Below are 15,646 nucleotides of genomic sequence, written 5' to 3' on the forward strand. Positions count from 1 at the left end.
GGGTAAGCACAGAGAACTCACACTTAGCTAGGCCACAAGCAGGGGAGATCGTCTTTAAGGAGCACTATGTGCCAGTTACGTCTCTGTGTGTAGGGAAGGGGGGCTCGGTGACAGCACACTCGCTTAGTGTGTGCATGCGCCTGGCTTCCATCTGCAGCACTACAGAACAAAGCAAAAGTGCTGGACCCGTAGCATATCACAGTTGGGAGCCCTTCCTGTCAAGAGTAGATGGAGCCCGGGGTGAAGAGCACTGTTGCATCACTGCATTCCTGTCAGGCAGCGCTAACTCCATAGTTAGTGAATCAGAAGAAAACTATATCAACATAATACAGCTATTAGTAAAAAGCCCACAGCAAACATAGAGTGTTGAAAGACTAAAGTCTTTAACTCTACAATCAGGAACAAGTCTAGAATACGTTTATTTCTGTTTGGCATAGTACTGGCCAGAAGTGGTGGCCCATGCCTGGAAACCTCAGCATTGTAGGGAGACTGAAGCGCAAAGGCTGTGTGCTGGGTTAGCCTGGGCTACTATGGAAGCCATAGCTTAGTGAAACTAAACTAAATTAAAACATAGTACTGAAGTCCTCAGCAATTAGACACAAAAGATAAAACAATAAAGGGCATACAATTTTCAAAGAAAGAGTGAAAATTCTTTGCTTATATGTGACATGTAGAAAATCCATAGATTTGTACACAATGTAATAGAATAAGCAAATTAACAAAATTGCATGTTAAAACATACACACATGCACACACACACATACACACAAATCAGGTGCAGTTCTGTATACTACTACTAATCTACTAGTAGTAATAATAATAATAATAATAGAAATTAATCCAGTTTGCAGCTACATAAAAAAGAATAAACCAGTGAGGTCAGAACTTTAGATATAATAGAACACAGTGAAAATTAAAGGCTGCATAAGTGGCAAGGCATCCTGTGTGCCTGGATTAGGAGATTTAGGTTGTGAAACTGCATAATCTGTGAATTCAATTTAAGTCCCATCAGGAAGCAGGGCGAGTTTCCACAAAAGTAAAAAATAGTCTCGAAGTGTATATGGACTCTCAAGAGACCCTGCACAGCCCAACAGCCTTGGAAGTGTGGGGTTGATCTTCAGAACTGGGGGTGGGGGGGGGTGGAGGATATGTAATTCCTGTAGCTTTGATTCTGCTTCTCTGGGGCTGGCGTATAACATCGCTCCTCTATCTCTCTCCTCTCTCTCTCTTCTCCTTTTGCTTCTTCTGTGCTTTTGCATGCCATGCACTGAACATGGCTCCTCATGGCCTGTTGACAAGACACACAGATGCCAACTTGATGCAGCAACAGATTGCTTTTGGGTCGCACTCTCAGTTGTAGCAAGAGCGACCCAGGTTGGTAACAGCAGGGCGAGAACGGCGAAGAGGGTGGGGAGGAAGTGACTACCATCATTTCCCAAAGCTGAGGCCCGAGGAGGGAGACTTGAAGTGGCCCCTTACTGGATAAGTGAGCCCACACAAGCATTCGAGACAGCGGCACAGTATAAGCATGTGTGTTCGTTGGAGCTCAGCATTAGATCCAAGTCCCAGCCCTTATGGAGAGGGAGAATGCAAACCGGCTGCTCTCGCTTTATACCACAGTGACATATTGTCTTAGGAACTTACCTAATAGGCTTTTTATTCCTAGAAAGAGATTAAAAGAAACCTCTGTGAAATGCGGAACCTTGAAGAAAAAATGTCAAAACTTCAACTGGTAAGTTGATGTTGCATCGTCGCCAGTGTTCAGCATGGAATTGATGTCTGATTTTATAGGTCTATTGAGATGCAATGTATATGGATAATATTCAGCCTTTTAACAGACTGTGTGGTTTTATCACAGTACAACCACTACTGCTAATGCCATAACATTCATCACTCCAGAAAGAAATCTTTATTTTTTTTTATTTTTATTTTTTTCTCCTTTATTAATTTATTCTTGTTACATCTCAATGGTTATCCCATCCCTTGTATCCTCCCATTCTTCCCTCCCTCCCATTTTCCCCTTATTCCCCTCCCCTATGACAGTTCCTGAGGGGGATTACCTCCGCCTGTGTATGCTCATAGGGTATCAAGTCTCTTCTTGGTAACCTGCTGTCCTTCCTCTGAGGGCCACCAGGTCTCCCCCTCCAGGGGACATGGTCAAAGGTGAGGCACCAGAGTATGTGAGAAAGTAATATCCCACTCTCCACTCTACTGTGGAGAGTGTTCTGTCCATTGGCTAGATCTGGGTAGGGGTTTAAAGTTTACCGCCTGTATTGTCCTTGGCTGGTGCCTTAGTTTGAGCGGGACCCCTGAGCCCAAATCTGCCTATTATAATGTTCTACTTGTAGGCTTCTAGGACCCTCTGGATCCTTCTACTTTGCCATTCTCCCATGTTTCTCTTATCTAGAGTCCCACTAGAATATCCTCCCCTCTGTCTCAGTTTCCTGGTAAGTGAAGGCTTTCATGGGACATGCCCCTTGGGCTAATATGCAGATATAAGTGAGTATATACCATTTGAGTCTTTCTGCTTCTGGGTTAACTCACTCATTATGATCATTTCTAGCTCAATCCATTTATCCACAAATTTCAGGAATTCCTTGTTTTTAATATCTGAATAGTATTCCATAGTGTATATGTACCACAGTTTCTTTATCCATTCTTCTATTGAGGGACACTTAGGCTGTTTCCATGTTCTGGCTATTATGAATAAGGCTGCTATGAACATGGTTGAGCAAATGTTCTTGTTGTGTGCTGGAGCATCTTCTGGGTATATTCCAAGGAGTGGAATAGCTGGGTCAGAAAGAAATCTTACACCCATCAGCGTCACCCCATTACCTTCTGCCTCGCCCCGACAGCCGCTCGCCTTTCCTCAGGTTCTGAAGTTCTCCTTCTGGCTGTTTCATATAAACGGATCATGAGTTCTGTGGCCTTTTGAAGCAGGCTTCTTTCATTTAGGGTCTTTTCATGGCTTGTGAGGTCATAGCATCAATGGGGACTTTATTCCTCTCTGTGGCTGAATGATAAACATCACACAATATGATTATGGCATTTCATAGTTTTGTCATTCTCTAACTTTTATAGCATAGTTTGTAGGCAACAATTTGAAAATTTGAGACCGTGTAAGGAATTGTATACTCCTCTAACTACTTTATGGCGTGGCTGCTAACTAATAGCAGTAACGCCAAAACTGGTGGCTGTTTATAGAAGTGTAATTCAAGCAATTTTCCTAGACACAGTGTTGTCCCTGTGGCCTTTTTGTGAGAAAGGCAGCTTCATTCCAGAACCCCTGGATACAGGCACTCAGTGTGTGATGAGCAGAGTGCTTTACAAGGTGAAACTGGTGCTCATGTGAAGGTGCAGAGCTCTCTTCTCTGTCGTAGCCTGCTGTGCTGGAAGGATTCCCTGTAAGATTAGAAACCAAGACCACCAGTAACTGGCATCTCTTCATTCTGTACAGTCGGTGCTGTGGATTCAGGTTACAAGCCATTTCTGTGTTATGGTGGCGTGTAGTCACTATGTGTAGATTTTTGTACACATAGTATGAGCAGCACATGATGAGGCTTCTTTTGAAGCTGATCTTTGCAAATCTTGAGTCTGGCATCGAATAGCTGTTAAGGAAGCCTCCTGGAGAAGCTCGCTCTTGAGTCTCCTAAAGCTCCCTCTCGGTCATAACTGAGAAGGGGATGTGTTGAGGAAGTTTTCTTTGGAACATGGCCTCTGAGTGTGCAAGACGGTTTGCTGCTGCTTCCTAGTCTGTGTGCACTGGGAGTGCTGGAGATGATTGTCTCAGGTCTGTGATCGATTTTCAATACTGTTGGCTGGCACTCACTTTCAGGACCCTCTTATATTCCCGTTAGGATGCTTGTGTTTTATGTATTTCTGAGATAATAATGATTCTGATAGCTGGTGTTCACAAAGCACTTGCCATGGCAGAAGCGGTGACTGTGTCCCAGGGTCTGCTCTGCTGCCCTCTTTAAACATAGGTATTAATAGGTTATGTTGTGCATATTCATCTAGAGAGAAGTAGGATAAATGCTGGACAAATGAGTAGCAAATGAAATGTTCCATTTCCCACAGAAGAACATTTTAGCGTTTGGGTTTCATGGTATGTTTGGGTTTTGTTTGTTTGTTTTCCTTAGAATTTTTTAACATGAAATATATATATAATTTATTTTTTTGTTTGTTTGTTTTTGTTTTTTTGTTTGTTTGTTTGTTTTTTGAGACAAGGTTTCTCTGTGTTCCTTAGCTGTCCTGGACTCATTTTGTAGACCAAGCTGGCCTCGAACTCTCAGCGATCCGCCTGCCTCTGCCTTCTGAGTGCTGGGATTAAAGACATGCGCCACTATACCCAGCCCTACATGCAATATATTTTGATCATATTTTTCCCCTAACTCCTCCAAGATCTTCCCTACCTATCCAACTTTCATCCCCTACCCCCCGAAAATAAAACAAAAGCAAAGATCAAAACAAACAAAAAACCAGTAAGACAAAAACCACCAAAACAAAACAAAAAGCACACATAAAAAACATGGAGTCTTTCTAGTGTTGGTCAACTTCTGGGGCTGCCGTGGAGTGTGGTTAATATACAGAGTGGTACGCTATTGTAGAAAACTGCTTTTCCCTTTCCCAGCAGATGGCAAATGCAGATAGCGTTTTGACTAGGAGTGGGAGACATTTCCCTCTCTGCTGGCGCCCTGTCTTCCTTGACCCTGTGCTGGCTGTGCATGCTGCCACAGTCTCTGTGGGCTGATCTGTGCCTTGGTCCTGCTGGGCCTTGAAGACGCTGTTTCCTTGGAGACGTCTACCATCTTTGGCTCTTACAATCTTTCCAGATGCTCTACCACGTAGATCTTGAGGGGTGGTATGATAAAGACATCCCACTTAGAACTGAGCACTCGGGGCTCTCACTCCCTGCGCATTGTCCAGTTATTGGTCTCAGTATCGCTTCCCATCTCCCATGAGAAGAGATGTCTCCAGTGAGGCCTGAGTGTGCCAGTGACCTGAGCCCCAGCCCAGGCTGGCAGGCAGCTGTAGGTCCTTGGTAGAGAGCTGGTCTTTTACAGTATGTCTGTCACAATTGAAGTGATTAAAAATATATGCACACATGTGCATGAGTGTACACACACAACACACACACACACACACACACACACACACACATGCTTACAAAAGTATCCATTTTACCTCTAAGTGCTATAACGTTTAATAAAGGTAAAAGTGTACTTAATTATAGAATTTTGATTTTGCAGGAATTAGACTTAAGCCATAAGGAAAAGGAAAGACTGAATGATGAACTCCTTCTAAAATCAGACCTGGAGACTGTTGTCCAACAGCTTGAACAGGAGAAGCACAGACTTAGCAAAAAATTGGAAAGTTTTACAGTCACAGGTAAGATAAAAAAAGTGGTCTTGCTCTTGGTGTGTTGTTTGCATTGGTAGATGACCACGCTTGTGTTTGTTTAATGACTGTCTGTTGAGCACTTGCTGGGAGCCAGAAGCAACCAGGCAGTGTGGACATAGCAGGAACCCTTCCCTGGATTTCGACTGATTGCTGCAGGAGACGCTGCTTGACTGTTTTGCAGTGGAATTGTATGCTTCTTAAAAATATATTTATTTTTATTTTATGTACATTGGTGTTTTGACTGCATGTATGTCCGTGTTATGGTGTTGGGTCCCCTGGAGCAGGAGTTACAGATAGATACAGAGCTGCTTGGTGGATGCTGGGACTTGAACCTGGGGCCTCTAGGAGAGCAACCAGTGGTTTTAACCTCTGAGCCGTCTCTCCAGCCCAGAAGTGTATGCTTCTTTGACGCAGACTGAGAAGACCATTCTGAAATGGCAGAACACTGAAGCTGTTACATTGCCTTAACGTCTGCCCACAGTGTCTCTGTGTGCTTGCCCTCTATCTGCAGCTCTGCATTCCGTGCAGGCAGCTTCTGTCCCCAGCTCACCTAAGAGCTGCCCTTCCAGTGCGTTCCCTCCTGCAGCTGACGGTGGTCGGTTCTCTTCCCTCGATAGCTTGTTACTTTCTAACAGTGAGCACAGCTGCTCAGGCCTTCTCACTTTCCTATTCTGGCCTCCCTGGTCATATTTCTTGGGGTGAAGTGGCCGCTCATGAGTTTTCTAACGTCAGAGATTAAGCAGCTCCGTCTGGTGGGCTGTATGTGATGAAGAGGAGGGTGGCTGTGCACTGCATACCCCGTGCAAAGGACTCTCACGTCAGTGTCATGGGTCTCTGTTCTACGAGGCTGAACTCTGTGAAGATACCAGTATAACAGGAGAAAGGCAACACTTGTGCTGAGTAAAAGAAAACTGTTTCTTTATGCACACGTTGAATTCAGGGTCAGTGAAGTATGCACCCACTGACACTGTGCTCTTTTAGGGTCTCCTGGAAGCCCTGCACCTAAATGCAGTGCTTTTGTTTATAGTACGAAATGGTATCCAGTGTGATAACACCAGCAGAGGGTGACCTTCACTTGTTGGACAGTAGTTAATGCTAATGCTTCGTGTATGTTTTCTTCTCATTCTTCCTCAGAATATACCTGGTATATCTGTTCCTTGTGGTTGACACACAGACCAGCTCATGATTGCTAATTGTTCGTCTTCTGTAAAAATATTTATTTACTTGAGAAATTCACAATATATATGCAGCATCACTTTAAGGCTAACCACCATAATTTGCAGAAAGAGAGCTGATTTTGGAGGTTGAGAGGATGAGGCTGGAGCACGGGATAAAGCGGCGGGACAAGTCGCCCTCTCGGTTAGACACGTTCCTAAAAGGCATCGAGGAAGAGCGTGATTACTACAGGAGAGAGCTGGAGAAACTGCAGCACCTCGTCCAGCGCAGATCTTGTCCTGTAAACCACTGTGCACGAGAAAAGTCCTCAGTATTCAAAGGCTCAGAAAAGGTAAGACCCTTCATAAGTGTAATCAAAAGGGTGTGTGTGTGTGTGTGTGTGTGTGTGTGCGCGCGCGTGCGCATGCACTATAAACCTTTTTTGTTTTATTGCTGTATTAAATATAACATCATTGATAACATGCTTTAAAAGGCCCTAATCTTGACTTTTGTTTTATTCTGTTTCTGTAATGTGGGATCCTGCATTATTAGGAAAACTACCAGACAAGAAAGGATAGTGTTTTGATTCCTGTAACTTTAGGTTGAGTAAGCTGAGTCAGGCAAGAGTCATGTTGGCTTTTAGAAACTCGGACTCAGAGACTCCCAATACTGTACATGTCTGCTCTGTCCAGGATTTGTTGTGTGACAGTTGCCCTTTGCCTCTGCTGATGGAGCAGCTCTGTGCTTGTGGCACACATAAGCCTTTGTGCCCTTCCCGGCTTTGTTGGTCTAGTCGGGAGCAGCATCACTTTCAACTGCCCAGGTCTTCTCTAGGCCTTTGCTGGGCCGCGGAGCACATCCGCAGTGCATGCTGAGTGGACCGTTCTGTTAGCCGGCTGCAGCGAGTAGGTTGACAGTGCTCATTTGTAAGATTGGACAAGGCGGTAATTAATCACGTGCGTGGCTGGGTTACCTTTGCCGTGAAGAGCTTGTATCCATTGTCTACTAGTTTGCTTTACTTTGCCTTTTGACCTCATTGGCTAATGGCTATAGTTTGCTGGCAAAATGAATCGGTGAAAAGGACAGTGCAAATTCATTTATGTTTCGTTATGCTCTTATTTCTCAAGAAAAATAAGTCACTGGATTGTTCATTTTTATTGTGTAAAAGAATCATAATGTGGCTGGGTGTGCTGGTGCACGCCTATAATCCCAGTACTAGGCGAGGCAGAGGCAGGCGGATTGTGAGTTCGAGGCCAGCCTGGTCTACAAAGTGAGACCAGGGCAGCCAGGGCTATAGAGAAACCCCATCTCAAAAAACAAAAAACAAACAAACAAAAACCAAACCTAAAAGAATCATAGCATGTATTAAATGGTATTGAATGTTGAGTAAATAAGTATCGATTCAGTTGCTTGGGTCACCGTGGGAAGACAAGTGAGATATTGCTGAGGTCATGGTATAGTTAGGAGATACCGTCCCTTCTTCAGTTCATCTGCATTTTTAAGTGTTATGTTACCTGGCATAGGCAAAGAATTCATTTTGTATACTTCAAAACTTTAGGACATTCAAAATGTTTTTATAGCGCCAATAATAAGCTTCAGGCACGGTGGGCAGCTGTGGGTAAGCATGAGTGAGTGAGTGTGTGTGAGACAGCGGTGAGCCCTGAGACCTGTGTGTGAGACAGTGGTGAGCCCCGACACCTGTGTGTGAGACAGCGGTGAGCCCTGAGACCTGTGTGTGAGACAGTGGTGAGCCCCGACACCTGTGTGTGAGACAGCGGTGAGCCCTGAGACCTGTGTGTGAGACAGTGGTGAGCCCCGACACCTGTGTGTGAGACAGCGGTGAGCCCCGACACCTGTGTGTGAGACAGCGGTGAGCCCCGACACCTGTGTGTGAGACAGCGGTGAGCCCCGACACCTGTGTGTGAGACAGCGGTGAGCCCCGAGACCTGAGTGTGAGACAGCGGTGAGCCCCGAGACCTGAGTGTGAGACAGCGGTGAGCCCCGACACCTGAGTGTGAGACAGCGGTGAGCCCCGACACCTGTGTGTGAGACAGCGGTGAGCCCCGAGACCTGTGTGTGAGACAGCGGTGAGCCCCGAGACCTGTGTGTGAGACAGTGGGTGAGCCCCGAGACCTGTGTGTGAGACAGCGGTGAGCCCCGAGACCTGTGTGTGAGACAGTGGGTGAGCCCCGAGACCTGAGTGTGAGACAGCGGTGAGCCCCGACACCTGAGTGTGAGACAGTGGTGAGCCCCGAGACCTGTGTGTGAGACAGCGGTGAGCCCCGACACCTGTGTGTGAGACAGCGGTGAGCCCCGAGACCTGTGTGTGAGACAGTGGGTGAGCCCCGAGACCTGTGTGTGAGACAGCGGTGAGCCCCGAGACCTGTGTGTGAGACAGTGGGTGAGCCCTGAGACCTGAGTGTGAGACAGCGGTGAGCCCCGAGACCTGAGTGTGAGACAGCGGTGAGCCCTGAGACCTGTGTGTGAGACAGCAGTGAGCCCCGACACCTGTGTGTGAGACAGCGGTGAGCCCCGAGACCTGAGTGTGAGACAGCGGTGAGCCCCGACACCTGAGTGTGAGACAGCGGTGAGCCCCGACACCTGTGTGTGAGACAGCGGTGAGCCCCGAGACCTGTGTGTGAGACAGTGGGTGAGCCCCGAGACCTGTGTGTGAGACAGTGGGTGAGCCCCGAGACCTGAGTGTGACAGCGGTGAGCCCCGACACCTGTGGTGAGACAGCGGCGAGCCCCGAGACCTGTGAGTGAGACAGCGGTGAGCCCCGAGACCTGTGTGTGAGACAGCGGTGAGCCCCGACACCTGAGTGTGAGACAGTGGTGAGCCCCGACACCTGTGTGTGAGACAGCGGTGAGCCCCGACACCTGTGTGTGAGACAGCGGTGAGCCCCGAGACCTCTGTGTGAGACAGTGGGTGAGCCCCGAGACCTGTGTGTGAGACAGCGGTGAGCCCCGACACCTGTGTGTGAGACAGCGGTGAGCCCCGAGACCTGTGTGTGAGACAGCGGTGAGCCCCGAGACCTGTGTGTGAGACAGTGGTGAGCCCCGACACCTGTGTGTGAGACAGTGGGTGAGCCCTGAGACCTGTGTGTGAGACAGCGGTGAGCCCCGACACCTGAGTGTGAGACAGCGGTGAGCCCCGAGACCTGTGTGTGAGACAGTGGTGAGCCCCGACACCTGTGTGTGAGACAGCGGTGAGCCCCGAGACCTGTGTGTGAGACAGTGGGTGAGCCCCGAGACCTGTGTGTGAGACAGTGGGTGAGCCCCGAGACCTGTGTGTGAGACAGCGGTGAGCCCCAAGACCTGTGAGTGAGACAGCGGTGAGCCCCGAGACCTGTGTGTGAGACCGGTGAGCCCCGACACCTGAGTGTGAGACAGCGGTGAGCCCCGAGACCTGAGTGTGAGACAGCGGTGAGCCCCGACACCCGTGTGTGAGACAGCGGTGAGCCCCGAGACCTGAGTGTGAGACAGTGGGTGAGCCCCGACACCTGTGTGTGAGACAGCGGTGAGCCCCGAGACCTGAGTGTGAAACAGCAGTGAGCCCCGAGACCTGTGAGTGAGACAGCGGTGAGCCCCGACACCTGTGTGTGAGACAGCGGTGAGCCCGACACCTGTGTGTGAGACAGCGGTGAGCCCCGAGACCTGTGTGTGAGACAGTGGTGAGCCCCGAGACCTGTGTGTGAGACAGTGGGTGAGCCCCGAGACCTGAGTGTGAGACAGTGCGGAGCCCCAAGACCTGTGTGTGAGACAGTGGGGAGCCCCAAGACCTGGGGAGTTCATTTCCCACATAAGAGTAGGTATTTTAAGCATTTAGTTGGCAGACAACAAAGACCTCTCTGGATTTGGTACTTGGTATGGCTGTCAGCTTCCTGCTTTATGGTAAGCTGTCAGGCATAGTTTCTAGCAATTACAATAAATCAGGAAAAAAAAGGGGCACTTTTATTATTAGTGATCTTCACTATTGCAGCCTCGCTGTGAGTTTCTCTTGTCTTTGTGGGGAGCATTTCCCTTTTACCTTATATTCACCTTGTTTCCCAGACTGAGTTTGAGGTCAGCACGAAGCTTTGGAAGTGGAGGCTGGACACAAGTTCCAGCTTCTTGCACCAGCATCTGATAGACTCGGAGAAGCTGGCTTCATGCAGAGCTCACTCCTCATGTGCAGATCCAGAAACACAAGGGCCCTCCAGCATAGGGCTTAGTTCCCTCCTAGGAAACAGCTTGTTTCTTATTGCTTGCTGCTTTAAAGCATCTCTGATCTGTGCAGAGGATTCAGTCCAGCAGATTGTGTGTGTGTGTGTGTGTGTGTTTGTGTGTGGTGTATGTTTTCTAGGAATGAAGCATGTACTGTAGAGATTATGGCAAGAAGATTGCCACAAATTCAAGGTCAACTTGGCTACAAAACAAATTCCAGAGCAGTTGGGGCTCTATAGTGAGACTCTGTCTTAAAACAAGAAAAGGAATTGTTGATGTTGCCCCTTCAGCGCTGTGCGTGCTGCTTGTTAATGTGTGTTTCAGAATAATAAACTGGGGAAAGGGAGGTAATTGCCATACATCACAGTCATACTAAATTAAGTATTACATATAAGATATAGATACAGAAAAGGGTAGAATTCCAGGTCAAACAGACTAGCCAGGAAATGTTCAGGCACCATACCAGGTACTGAACACAAAATTACAGAAACAGGCACCTCTTGTGTCTCTCACAGGAATTCAATTTAGTGAATTCCTGTTGCATTAAAAGCATCATGCAAATTTGAGGGGTATATCTACCATTGAGCCATATCCGCGACTGTTGTATACCTTTAAGAGCTCAATTCCATTAAGTATTAATGAAGACCGACTAGAACAATTCAGAGCAGTTAAAGAGTTTTGCATACTCTGAAGTACATGAAGAATCTGGAAGGATTCCTTGTAGAAAATGACATTTAAGCTGAGGCACAGACAGTAATGACAACAGACTTGAATCTTTATTCATTACACTCCTTTTCTAGGATCGGTGCAGACTCCATTCTATAAGATGTTTTAAATGGTAGAGTTAGGTCGCAGGTTTTCCAATATGGTCTTAAGCCTGGATTATCTTGAAATCCTGATCTGTTCGTGTGTAAACATCTTGCCCTTTAATGTGTCCATGATACCCAATCGTGCCCATGCTTGTTTAACAAAAAGGATGTCTCTTTCCTAAGTGGAAGCTACATCACACATTTCTAGCGTTTACTGAGTCTTCACTGGTATTGTATATGCTCAGCGGATAGTAAATAACGCAAGCAAGCGTAGCAGCAGGAGCAGCCGAGAGCTCACCTTTGGGTCCACACGCAGGAGACAGAGAGCGCCCTGGGAAAGGGACTCTTGACATTGTAAAGCCCGCCCCCAGTGACACTCCTCCACAAGGCCACACCCCCTACTCTTCCCAAGCAGTTCCACGAACTTGAGACCCACTATTCAGACGCGTGAGCCTACAGGGGCCATCTCACTCCCACCGCCACAGCAGTACAGCAGCTCACCAGAGTTTCTGTTTGTAGTTCCTTGACATTGACATGCTGTAAGTTTTACCATCCTCATTTTCATGATGGCAGCGAAGACTAGAGCTACTGAGTCATACTGTGATAGTAGATGTATTCTTTAAAACATTGGATTTAATTGCTTAGACAGTGACTAGCCTAATACATAGTGCCTGGTAGCAATATCTGTATTTGTGACATTGCAGATAGCCATTGTGTGGGTATGAAGCTGGGGCAGTTGGGCCTGCTGTACCTGAGAAGCTGACCTTAATGGTCAGTCATAGAAAACGGGTACACACATACTTCCTGGACTCCTCCTTGGCAGAGTTATGAAGTAATGCCTCATGCATCAAGATAGCAGGGAAGGCCTGACAAAACGTCTTAATACCTTGCTCCCAAAGACTCCAGCATGGACCCTCAACTTCGTGTGTAGAACAGGTTTCTGGGTGCTGCTGATGTCCTGGTCTAGAGGTTATAGTTTAGGTGCCACTGCTGTGCTACAGGAACTGCTAAGCACAGCAGCTATGGAAGCATCCAGTGCGGTCTGCATAGGTGGTATTGTTGGCCGCCATGTGCCTTCCTGGGAACCTAAAACCCAGGGAATTGGCACCGTCACTGCCAATGCTTTCATCTGCTCTCAAGAGTTTTTTAATTACGTTAAGAGAACTTCTGTTCCTTTGTCTGTTAGTCTGGTCCACCAGCCTCATCGCCAGCATGTTTGTGACAACCACACATAATTAATTTGTCATAATTACCACAAATGATAATGTGCATCTTGGTAATTGTTTCAGGGTGACTACAATTCAGACATTCACTTGATCACAAGAGAAAGGGATGAGCTCCAGCGCATGCTAGAAAGATTTGAAAAATACATGGAGGATATACAGTCCAACGTGAAACTGCTGACCGCAGAAAGGGATAAACTAAGCGCCTTGTATAAAGAAGTAAGAAGTTGGTTCTGATTCATCCAGCAGGTCATTTAGAATCTGTTACCTGTAGCAGAATCACTGTGTCCTGCAAGTTTTCATAACACCTGCAACTCACGACTTTCCTTCCTAATTAAAATGATAAGTAGTAGTATTGACTGTCATCTTGTTCTCAAAACTGATATTTCTGTCTTTTTTGTTTTCATGGTTATTCCCTGTCATTTCTAGCTTATCAGCATGCCACGTCAATTAGAGATAGTCTCTTTGTTCTGAACGTAACTAACAGATCTTAGCTGGCTCTGAGTCAAAGTTTACCTCGCATTTAGATATGCAGTCACATGTCTGGGCCCCAGGGATAAGCTGGATGTGCACCCACTGTTTGAAATTGGCTGTCTGTTAGCCTGAGTTAGAGTGCCTGCCGCACTGGCATGAGGATCTGAGGTCAGGTCCCTAACACCTAAAGCCAGCCATGGTGGCCCATCTGTGACCTCAGCACAGGGGTCAAGACGGGGAGCTCTCCAGGGCTTCCTGTTTGCCCAACCTAGCCAGCCAATGGGAGCCGGTGACACACTCTAGGTTAGCTCCTGGTGCAAAGCTGCCCTGGGAGGCCAGCAGCCTGGCCCTGTTACAGAGTGTGACTTAGCCGAGGCTGAGTTGCTCTACAGACCCTGGAGTCTGTGGCTGGCTTGCTCCGGGCCCTCCCTCCTAAAGTCCCTTACTGCTTCACAGGAGAGGAGGACACATCAGCTAAAAGAGACAGCTTTACTGCTGTGAGCTTCTCCAGAACTAATTAAATGGATCCACTTCTGGAGTTTGCCCACAGTAGACGTAGCTCTCAGCTCCCGTGTGTCAGCCTAGTTAAATCTTTTCTGTCCGCCTGCTTCTAGTTTCCAGTGTTTAGTGGCCACAGCCTCTCAATCTTCTTGTCTTTGAGACTTTAGCACCTAATTTTAATCTTTTCACTCTTATTTTTTGGGGATTTGGGAAGAAAGGGAAAGTAACATGTATTCAGTATATCACTATCCCACTCCCTTTAAAAAGTGGATTTTAACGTAAGTGTTTTCATACCTTGTAATTCTCCAAGGCAAAGGAAGAGCTATCTGCACTGAGACAGGAGTCCACGAATGCAAAAGCCCCCAGCAATCTTGATTGTATAGAGAAGGAGAAAGAGCATGCGTTATCTGAGTTAAGAAGAATTACAGCAGAAAAGGAAGTTCTGAAAGAAAAGCTGAAAGTAAGTGATACAGTTTACAACCTTTTGAAATGTAATTTATTAGGTGTTTGGGGGAAAGTGAAAGTCTCGTGCATTCATTACACCCACCCCCTGCCTCCCTTAGTAACTGCGCTTTCTTGGGAAGTTACTGTTTAGTGAAGTGGAGCTGGCATAGCAGTATGCCAGCCCACACTGAACCCCCCCGTGTGTGCCAGCCCACACTGAACCCCCGTGTGTGTGTGTGTGTGTGTGTGTGTGTGGCAGCCCACACTGAACCCCCCCCCCCGTGTGTGCCAGCCCACACTGAACCCCCCGTGTGTGCCAGCCCACACTGAACCCCCGTGTGTGTGTGTGTGTGTGTGTGTGTGTGTGTGTGCCAGCCCACACTGAACCCCCGTGTGTGGCAGCCCACACTGAACCCCCCGTGTGTGGCAGCCCACACTGAACCCCCGTGTGTGTGTGTGTGTGTGTGTGTGTGTGTGTGTGTGTGTGTGGCAGCCGCTGAGATATTCCACCATCGATAGTGTGGTCCACAGCTGTTTTCATACCACGGGGGCGGAGTTAGGACGTCCACATTTGGCTCCCAAAGCCTAGGATATTCCTTATCAGTCCTTACAGAAACAGCCCACCACACCCTGAACTCAGGATTGTTTTAGCTCAAGTGGCATCCTTTTCTTCTGTATTAATGACTTTATAGATATTTTTCACCTAGCATACAATTTACTCACTTAATAAAGGGACAGTACAGTGACGTTTGTTATTCCTTTTCTCCCTGTGTTTTATAATCTTCGCCATAATTTATCTTAAGAAAACGCCTCACCACAGTAAGGAACCGTGTATCCATTATAACAGCTTCAGTTAAAGTTTTACATGCAAAGGCAGTGTAAGAATATTTTTAATTGGAGTCTTTTGGAATGTTGCCTTCTAGAAATTAAAAAAAAAAAGTTAAATTACCATAGAGAAAGCATCTGTGCAATATGGCATCGCTCAGCACAAGTGTCTCACTTCCCTTTTCCATATCTGTTGCAATGACCAGAAATGTAAAAATACAATTTTAGAACTCAGAAAGGCTGCGTTCAGAATACCAGAACCCTTCTGGGTTGTAGGAGGTGGGCTTTTGTGATTTTACAAGAGACCTTTTCCTTAAAAAACAGAATTAGTCCTGTGCCACCTCCAGCCTTCTGGAGTGTTTCCTGTTGGTCCCCTGGCTACCTCCTCTCCTGAGCAGCCATTGTGACTAAGCTCTCCTTGAAAGCTCCTAGTCACAGCTGTCTGTCAGTGCTGCCTGTTGAACAAGAGCAACACACACACACACACACACACACACACACACACACACACACACACACACACGAGAGCTCTGTTCCGAGTGTGTTTGAAATATGAGCCATCACAGAAATCTTCAAAAACGTCTTTTCTAATAGTTTCTGTTCACAGATG

The 15,646-nt window shown here is 47.0% G+C and overlaps 1 protein-coding gene across 3 annotated transcripts in view; it reads left to right on the top strand.

Moving 5' to 3' along the window:
* CEP135 (centrosomal protein 135) overlaps positions 1 to 15,646 on the top strand; it is a 64,038-nt gene that overhangs the window by 17,258 nt on the left and 31,134 nt on the right. For all 3 annotated transcript variants that reach the window (XM_084760502.1, XM_084760500.1, XM_084760501.1), the window contains exons 9-13: positions 1,667 to 1,732; positions 5,250 to 5,388; positions 6,684 to 6,907; positions 12,859 to 13,011; positions 14,078 to 14,227. In XM_084760502.1, coding sequence (XP_084616628.1) covers positions 1,667 to 1,732; positions 5,250 to 5,388; positions 6,684 to 6,907; positions 12,859 to 13,011; positions 14,078 to 14,227 — 732 coding nt within the window. The remainder of the gene's footprint in view (positions 1 to 1,666; positions 1,733 to 5,249; positions 5,389 to 6,683; positions 6,908 to 12,858; positions 13,012 to 14,077; positions 14,228 to 15,646) is intronic.

Source organism: Acomys minous, assembly GCF_964271855.1.
Source record: "Acomys minous genome assembly, chromosome: 15".
Lineage (NCBI taxonomy): Eukaryota > Metazoa > Chordata > Mammalia > Rodentia > Muridae > Acomys > Acomys minous.